Below are 9,451 nucleotides of genomic sequence, written 5' to 3'. Positions count from 1 at the left end.
GAACAAGATCGCAGATACAAGCGGCCGAAATGAGTTTCCTTTGCAGGGTGGCTGGGCGCTCCCTTCGAGATAGGGTGAGAAGCACAGTCACTCGGGAGGAGCTCGGAGTAGAGCCGCTGCTCCTCCACATCGAGAGGAATCAGCTGAGGTGGCTCGGGCATCTTTTTTGGATACCTCCTGGACGCCTCCCTGGGGAGGTGTTCCAGGCATGTCCCCCCGGGAGGAGGCCCCGGGGAAGAGCCAGGACACACTGGAGGGACTATGTCTCTCGGCTGGCCTGGGAACGCCTCGGTGTTCTTCCCGAGGAGCTGGCCGAGGTGTCTGGGGAAAGGGAAGTTTGGGCTTCCATGCTTAGACTGCTGCCTCTGCGACCCGGTCCCGGATAAAGCGGAAGAAGATGAAAGATTTTAACTGTTCAAGAACCAAACGCCAAAGCAAATTCCTGGTAAATTCCAAATTCCTTGTGAGAATGTACTTGGCAATAAACACAATTCTGATTCTAAATCTGATTCTGACAGTGAAACTCTGAGCATTCAGACTGGAGAGAGCAACAGCAGCAGCGAAATAAAATGGCTTCTAAGTTTTCAGAGGAGGATTTCTCCTGTATTGTGTGCCGTGAAATCTTCAGGGATCCTGTTATTCTGCACTGCAGTCACAGTGTGTGTAAAGTGTGTTTGCAGCAGTTCTGGGAGACCAAAGGATCCAGAGAATGTCCTCTTTGTAGGAGGCAGTCATTTGTGGCTGAGCCTCCCATAAACCTGGCCTTAAAGAACCTGTGTGAGATTTTCTTATTGGAGAGAAGTCAGAGATCTTCATCAGGGTCTGAAACCGTCTGCAGTCTGCACAGTGAGAAACTCAAACTCTTCTGTCTGGATCATCAACAGCCGGTGTGTTTGGTGTGTCAAGATTCAAGAAAACACACCAACCACAAATTCTGCACCATTGGTGAGGCAGTAACAGACTGTAAGGTAAATAAAATGGACATATGAACTCATGGGTCACATGTGAACAAAAGCTGTTGTTCATAATTATGGCAATTACTTTGTAATCAATTTAGTTCATCTGAGTTCAAATAATATTTAAAACACAGAGACTCCATGCAGTGTGTTAATTTATTTTAGGAGATGCTCAAAACTGCAGTGAAGCCCCTACAGGAGAAACTGAAGATCTTTAAAGACTGTAAACTGAACTGGAGTCAGACTGCAGAACATATAAAGGTTAGAATCAATAACATGGGTTTAATATTCTCATTATATTTTGCTTCATTGCATATTCAGTTATGTTTAATTTGATTTTCTCTTCACTGTAGATTCAGGCCCAACACACAGAGCGTCAGATTCAGGAGGAGTTTGAGAAGCTTCACCAGTTTCTACGAGATGAAGAGGCAGTCAGGATCACTGCATTGAGAGAGGAAGAGGAGCAGAAGAGTCAGATGATGAAGGAGAAGATTGAGAAGCTGAGCAAAGACATATCCTCTCTTTCAGACACAATCAAAGCCATAGAAGAGGAGATGGGAGCTGAAGACGTTTCGTTGTTAGAAGTGAGGGTCATTTAGTCAGTATTTATACTGTGAGAAAGTAAAACTTCTTTCCATTATCAGAAACGTCACATTTCAGTGGTGTAAAAATGTAAATGATATCCACTGTTATTTGCTTTGTTGTTTTACAGAACTACAAGGCCACAGTGAAAAGGTGAGTGATGTGCTTCCTGTCTCTCTCATTCACTGTGTTTCTGAATCCAAACCCACAGCAACACTGACTCCCGAATGTTTTTGCAGAGCCCAGAGCACACTGCAGCATCCAGAGGAGCTTTCAGGAGCACTGATCCATGTGGCAAAATATCTGGCCAACCTGCAGTTCAGAGTCTGGGAGAAGATGCAGTACTACACCGTCCAATACAGTAAGACTCTTACCTGTGTGTGTGTGTGTGTGTGTGTGTGTGTGTGTGTGTGTGTGTGTGTGTGTGTGTGTGTGTTGAAAATAAATTGTTTTTATTTCTTTCTGTTTTTCTGCCTTTGTTAGTATCCCTAATGTGGTCATTATCATATGATTCATTTATATACTGTTTTGGAATTATTATTTTTTTCTTTTTTAATTCACCTTTCATGTTGAACTCATGTACTGTAAGGGAAGTTTTATTTTGAAAAGCTTCTATTTCCATCAGACTGTTCAGTGTTTGAAGTGTGAGCAGAGGGACTGAGTGAAAAAATGGAGCATTTCAGCAGCTTACAAAAGTTTTAGAGTTACAGTTATTATAAAGATTGTTTACATTTGTAATTTAAACACACAAAGAAAAGGACACAAGGCATGTTATTAACTTATTCATGTTTATTAATGAACTTTGTAATTACAGTTGTCATTTCTTTGGTTTTGGCAAATGTTATCTAGTTCCATGCTAATGTAATGATTAAATTAGATTAGCTCCATCAAAACAGAATGTAAAAAGGTGTGTGTGTGTGTGTGTGTGTGTGTGTGTGTGTGTGTGTGTGTGTGTGTGTGTGTTTTCAGCACCTGTAACTCTGGACCCCAACACTGCTCATCCTGAACTCATTGTATCTGATGATCTGAAAAGTGTGAGATGCAGCGATGAGAAACAGAAACTTCCTGATAATCCAGAGAGATTTGATGAATATTGGTGTATCCTGGGATCTGAGGGCTTTAACTCAGGGACACACGGCTGGGATGTGGAAGTTGGAGACTGTACATGGTGGAGTGTGGGTGTGATGACAGAATCTGCTCAGAGGAAGGGGGAGATATTCTTCAGAAATAGAATCTGGCGTGTGGAGTATTATTATGGTAAATATCACGCAGCTTCTACACCACATACAGCCACTCAGCTCTCAGTCGCACAGAAACTCCAGAGGATCAGAGTGAAGCTGGACTGGGACAGAGGAAAACTGTCATTCTCCGACCCTCTCACTAACACACACTTACACACATTCACACACACATTTACTGATAAATTACTGCCATTCATGAATGTTTATGGTTCCATAAAGATCCTCCCACTTGAGTGCTCTGTAAGAGTGAATCAGATCAGTTAGCATTGATGTTATTTTATTCCAGTTCATTAATAAAATACTGCAGATTAAAAGATTAGTGTTCTTTGTGTAAGCGTCATCGCCCTCCCCCGGAAACCCTGTATTGACAGAATATCTTGAAATAACGAATTAACTCAAATAATAAGATATCTTAAAATATATTATATACTTTGAAAGTATGAGGAAGTCAAAATAATAAGTGAAATAATGGCACACTGTCTTGAAATAACAAGGTATTAACTCAAAATAATGACTTCGCATTTAATTAAAATCACAGAGTGTTTAAATGCAGAATGAGCTGAAAATATTATTTAATTTTATTGATGTATTTTAAATAGTTTTAAATAAACTGAGAATTTGAAAGCTCATGTCTTTACTGTATTTGTACTTGTTAGCGTTTGCTGTTAATCTTGGATGAAATGTTTAGCTGTGTGTGTGTGTGTGTGTGTGTGTGTGTGTGTGTGTGTGTGTGTGTGTGTGTGTGTGTGTGAAACTGTGCAGTGGAGGAGAATTTAAGCTCAAAGTTTCCCTCCACCAGCAGTTTATGGTTTTGTAAAGATCAGATGGATTTGTATGTTCATGCTGCATTAGGTGATGATTCACAAGTTCAAATCAATTCTGAGTGAAATAAATTCACTTTGTTCATTCTGATATTAAACATTGTTAATCTGCATAATGGAACAATAATTAAAATATGCACAAATATGTCTGTAATCTGTGTAATGTTTATTATTAATAGTTAAATGTTAATGATGTGGGCAATTATATATTTGTACAGATGTGTGCAGTGGTTGTTATTTTCATGATTAGTATCAGGGATGTGTTCAGTTTAATGTCTGTGTAAGTGATCACTGAGAGGATGTGGGAGAGAGAGGCAGGTGAGAGAGTCAGTCATTAAAGGTGTTAAAAGCAACAATTTTCTCAATGTTCTCTATCGTCATTTAACTTCAAGTTATATTTAACGATCAAACATTATCCCTGGCTGCTGTATCATGTGGGTCAAAACTGTCTCGTCTCCTTCGACTGAAAACACAAACTCCCACTTCCATGATTCTCAAAAGTACCGACCACATCACATTCACAATCACTCGATTTCAGTTAATCACTGTGAAATCTCACACTTGGTCTTTACTCGGGACGTTAGTGAGCTGCTTATTCTGTGTTTGATATCCTGGTTTGTGATCATTATCGAGTCTCTCCCTGTCTATTTGCTCATCACCTGCACTGTGCCTGCTCGATGGTTAAGTTCACTTTGTCCTGACAAATTTTCTGCCTCAAAGTGTTTTAATAAAACCGAACATTTTAACCCAACCTGTATATCCAGAACTGTCCACAAGTCTTTTTTCCCCACACCTTTAATCTGGATTATATTTGATGTGTAATTACACATACGAGTGACAAGTGTCAATTTCAGTTTTACTTTTCCGGCAGTTTCTTCGAGATCCAGACTTGTGTGTGTTGTGTAAAAACAAATCATATACAAAGCAGTAGTTTGACTTCTCACACACATCTGGACGTTTATCCAATGTTTGATTAGTTCAATATTAGTATATTTTATGATTATTTTTTTGTAATTTGTTCTTTGGAGGAGGTGGAGTTATACTGTGTGTTTGTCACATGCGATGGAAAAAAAGGTCTCCTATCTCTGCTCTCCTTGTCTCCTCTGAGTGAGAACTGATACATCCATAAAGATTTTATTTTATGGAAGGATGATGGATGCAGGAGCAAGAAATCAAGAAGGCATCAAGTCGAGTAGTGAGATGCTCCTTATATCTTGATCCATAAAGCTTATCAAGGCACAGTATTCCAATGTTTTTCTCAGAAGCCATTGCATGTACAGTGCCCTTCACAATTATTGGCACCCCTTGTAAAGATGAGTGAAAAGGGTTAGAAAAAAAATCTACCTTTTAGTGAAATTGCTTCATCTCACGCTGAAAAAAATGAGAAAAATCCAACCAATTATATTTATTCATAAAAAAAATGCCTCATCAAGAAATAATTATTTTCAAAAAAAAAAATATGTTCCACAATTATTGGCACCCCTGGAAAGTATTTTGAACACAGTGCAACTGAAGCACGTTTCCATTTAAATTGTACATTTTTTAGTTGATTGGAGTGTCGGAACTTTCTAGCTGTCATCCATGATTTCCTGAGTCTGTTACGTGACAACAGTTTTTCGAAGTACTCCCGAGCCCGTGTGGCTATATTTGTCATATTAGCATGACCGTTTCCCAGGCAGTGTCACCTGAGGGCTCGAAGGTCACGCACATTCAACAGTGGTTTCCGACCTCGCCCTTTATGCACTGTGATGTCTCCGAATTCCCTAAAACTTTTCAAAATGTTATGTACTGTAGTTTTTGAAAGAGCTAAATTCTCTGTAATCTTGCCTGGATATTTTTTTGAATGACTAGCAATTCTCTCACAAATTTTGGCACAAAGAGTGAGCCATAACCCATCCTTGCTTGCAAAGACTGAGCCTTTGGTGCTGCTCCATTTATGCCCAATCATGTTAGCAATTAAGCTCCTTATTGTGAAATCTTCCAAAATGGTGTAACTTGAATATTCTATAAACTTTTCAGTTTTATTTTGCCTCCATCCCAACTTTTTGTTTGAGTGTGTTGCAGGCATCACATTCAAACTTCATTTATATTTACCAAATACAATTAAGTTGGTCAGTAAAACTATTGAAAATCTTTTCTTTGTACTTTTATCAGTTAAATAAAGATACACGTGAATTAACAAATCACAGATTTTTGGTTTTATGCATTTTGGAAAATATCCCTACTTTTCTGGAAATGAGGTTTGTATTTTTAAAAAAAATGTGGAAAATGTTACAACCGATCCCCTTCTATAAAACAGTTAATGCAACAAAATATCAGACAATATTATACAAATATGATGAATATCATTTTCCATACAAAATTGATAAATGTTTTCCATTTATGATCATCAACATCTTACATCAGTTGTAGCACTACAGGATTTGCATCAACTGTGTTATGTAGAGTAAATATTATTAAAAACTATAAATTCACTCAGTACGGTATGTGACTATTTGCCATTGCGCTGTTTCCTGTGGGTGTCTTCCTTATTCAGGTCTGAGGATAAGGAGCAGTATCATTTGCTGTTTATAAGAGCTTAACTCTTCTGACTGAGATCCAGTTCATCCCACTGATGATTAGAGCATTCTGGGTCTTGTGTCTGAAACTGCAAGATCAACTTGAAATGATTTCTAGAAGTGAAACATTATTTTCAGTTCAGAAGAGTGAAATTCATCACTGGATAAATTTGTACCAAAATTACAGTTAATTCTCAGTGCTTAAACATAAGTGCCGTATGCTGCTTCTGATGTAACTGAGGATTGTAACAGGTCATAATGTGTCTCTCAAAAACTCCTCCTGTTAAGGAAGTGCCAAGTCTAACACGACTGAAGTCCTTCATTAACAGCCTGCAGTGTTCTGCTCTGGTGAGTTGAGGTTTATTCTCAGTTTATGGAGAAATTCGAGTCTCATTTTCAGCACAGTGAAAGGAAGTGATGATTAACTGAACCTACAAAGTCATGTAGGCGGCACGGTGGTGTAGTGGTTAGCACTGTCGCCTCACAGCAAGAAGGTTCTGGGTTCGAGCCCCATGGCCGGCGAGGGCCTTTCTGTGCGGAGTTTGCATGTTCTCCCCGTGTCCACGTGGGTTTCCTCCGGGTGCTCCGGTTTCCCCCCACAGTCCAAAGACATGCAGGTTAGGTTAACTGGTGACTCTAAATTGACCGTAGGCGTGAATGTGAATGGTTGTCTGTGTCTATGTGACAGCCCTGTGATGACCTGGCGACTTGTCCAGGGTGTACCCCACCTTTCGCCCGTAGTCAGCTGGGATAGGCTCCAGCTTGCCTGCGACCCTGTAGAACAGGATAAAGCGGCTAGAGATAATGAGATGAGATGAGATGTTTATTAATGGGTGGCACGGTGGTGTAGTGGTTAGCGCTGTTGCCTCACAGCAAGAAGGTCCGGGTTCGAGCCCCGTGGCCAGCGAGGGCCTTTCTGTGTGGAGTTTGCGTGTTCGCCCTGTGTCCGTGTGGGTTTCCTCCAGGTGCTCCGGTTTCCCCCACAGTCCAAAGACATGCAGGTTAGGTTAACTGGTGACTCTAAATTGACCGTAGGTGTGAATGTGAGTGCGAATGGTTGTCTGTGTCTATGTGTCAGCCCTGTGATGACCTGGCGACTTGTCCAGGGTGTACCCCGCCTTTCGCCCGTAGTCAGCTGGGATAGGCTCCAGCTGGGATAGGCTCCAGCTTGCCTGCGACCCTGTAGAAGGATAAAGCGGCTAGAGGTAATGAGATGAGATGCTCATCAGGCTGGAAAAGGTTACAAAACCATCTCTAAAGAGTTTGGACTCCACCAATCGACATTCAGACAGACTGTGTACAAATGGAGGAAATTCAAGACCATTGTTACCCTCCCCAGGAGTGGTCGACCAATAAAGATCACTCCAAGAGCAAGGTGTGTAATAGTCGGCGAGGTCACAAAGGACCCCAGGGTAACTTCTAAGCAACTGAAGGCCTCTCTCACATTAGCTAATGTTAATGTTCATGAGTCCACCATCAGGAGAACAATGAACAGCAATGGTGTGCATGACAGGGTTGCAAGGAGAAAGCTACTGCTCTCCAAAAAGAACATTGCTGCTAGCCTGCAGTTTGCTAAAGATCACATGGACAAGCCAGAAGGCTATTGGAAAAATATGTTTTGTGGACGGATGAGACCAAAATAAAACTTTGGTTTAAATGAGAAGCATTATGTTTGGAGAAAGGAAAAAAACACTGCATTCCAGCATAAGAACCTTATCCCATCTGTGAAACATGATGGTGGTAGTGTCATGGTTTGGGCCTGTTTTGCTGCATCTGGGCCAGGCCAGCTTGCGATCGTTTATGGAACAATGAATTCTGAATTATACCAGCAAATTCTAAAGGAAAAATGTCAGGATATCTGTCCATGAACTGAATCTCAAGAGAAGGTGGGTCATGCAGCAAGACAACAATCCTAAGCACACAAGTCGTTCTACCAAAGAATGGTTAAAGAAGAATAAAGTTCATGTTTTGGAATGGCCAAGTCAAAGTCCTGACCTTAATCCAATTGAAATGTCGTGGAAGGACCTGAAGTGAGCAGTTCATGTGAGGAAACCCACTAACATCCCAGAGTTGAAGCTGTTCTGTACGGAGGAATGGGCTAAAATTCCTCCAAGCCGGTGTGCAGGACTGATCAACAGTTACTGGAAATGTTTAGTTGCAGTTATTACTGCACAAGGGGGTCACACCAAATACTGAAAGCAAAAGGTTCACATACTTTTGCCACTCACAGATATGTACTATTGGATCATTTCCTTCAAAATATGTAATATTGGATCTTTTCCCTCAAAAAATGACCAAGTATAATAATTTGTCTCATTTGTTTAACGGGGTTCTCTATCTACTTTTAGGACTTGTGTGAAAATCTGATGATGTTTTAGGTCATATTTATGCAGAAATATAGAAAATTCTAAAGGGCTCAAACTTTCAAGCATCACTGTAAATAGATCACAATACATTAACAAAGCAAAATACAACAAGTAAATGAAGTGAACAAAAAAAATAAATTCTCACTGTGACTTACCACAAGCATGGACCAAAATACTCCAGATTCATCCAAGTGAAACCGCCAGCTGGTCGCTGCCGTTATCCGACTGCCTGTGATTAAACAGTGTTCTGGTGACCTGGATATCCTATAAATGAAGCTAACTCACCAAGCTAGTGTTCAGGGGTGTGCTGGCCTCGTGGTGGCTGGTTAATGCTAAACTTCATTGCAGCGTAAAAACTGCATGAAAGTGTGCCCCAGACAGGAATATGTGACTCCCAACCAGGATTACCCCCCAAAACAACAAACCTAAATAAGAAAGACAAAATAAACAGTACTCTGATGGAAAGGCAAAGCCTAGCTGGAGCACTCTTCCTTATCAGAGACTGATGAGTTAACTGGCTAAAACGATCAAAAGATGTTCTCACCCGAATGCCACAAGTCTATGATCACGTTTTCACCTGTAATCCCAGATAAGCCCCCACAATTATGTTACGGCAGGCTCATTCCACACCACAACATAATAAAGGGACACCAGAAAGAAAGCAAAAAACACACCACCATATGTCAAGGGAAACATAAACGAGTGTAAATGATATGTCTGAATGGGTGCAATGAATGCGGTAGTATATAGACCAATGGGGGAAACAGAAGAAAAGAGATAATGAGATAAACAAGTGAGGTGGGGAAAGAAAAGGAGAAAATAAGCAAAATGCCCATGTCAAAGGAAACTCAATTATACTTCGTTTACACGTAGCCAGGTATTTATGAAAACGGGTATCTTCTCCTCCCTGTACTAGAAAATAATTCC

General features: G+C 40.5%; 1 protein-coding gene across 1 annotated transcript; it reads left to right on the top strand.

Annotated features, from left to right (window-relative positions):
* The first annotated feature begins 232 nt into the window (after nt 1-232).
* Nucleotides 233-3,538, top strand: LOC132891170 (E3 ubiquitin-protein ligase TRIM39-like). Its single transcript, XM_060928637.1, has 6 exons — nt 233-968; nt 1,122-1,217; nt 1,310-1,540; nt 1,669-1,691; nt 1,778-1,899; nt 2,508-3,538. The coding sequence occupies exons 1-6, from the start codon at nt 570-572 to the stop codon at nt 3,041-3,043; spliced, it is 1,407 nt and encodes a 468-aa protein (XP_060784620.1). The 5' UTR covers nt 233-569; the 3' UTR covers nt 3,044-3,538.
* Nucleotides 3,539-9,451: the final 5,913 nt, after the last annotated feature.

Source organism: Neoarius graeffei, chromosome 9, assembly GCF_027579695.1.
Source record: "Neoarius graeffei isolate fNeoGra1 chromosome 9, fNeoGra1.pri, whole genome shotgun sequence".
Classification (NCBI taxonomy): domain Eukaryota; kingdom Metazoa; phylum Chordata; class Actinopteri; order Siluriformes; family Ariidae; genus Neoarius; species Neoarius graeffei.
Note: the sequence above shows the minus strand (reverse complement) of the source record. Positions and strands in the feature narration are given on the sequence as shown.

Bases quoted from the DNA above. Each gene is read 5' to 3' on its own strand.
- LOC132891170 (XM_060928637.1), top strand. From the start codon at position 570: ATGGCTTCTAAGTTTTCAGAGGAGGATTTCTCCTGTATTGTGTGCCGT. The intron at 1,541-1,668 runs GTGAGGGTCATT...GTTGTTTTACAG, and splicing joins AAGACGTTTCGTTGTTAGAA to AACTACAAGGCCACAGTGAA. The intron at 1,900-2,507 runs GTAAGACTCTTA...GTGTGTTTTCAG, and splicing joins GTACTACACCGTCCAATACA to CACCTGTAACTCTGGACCCC.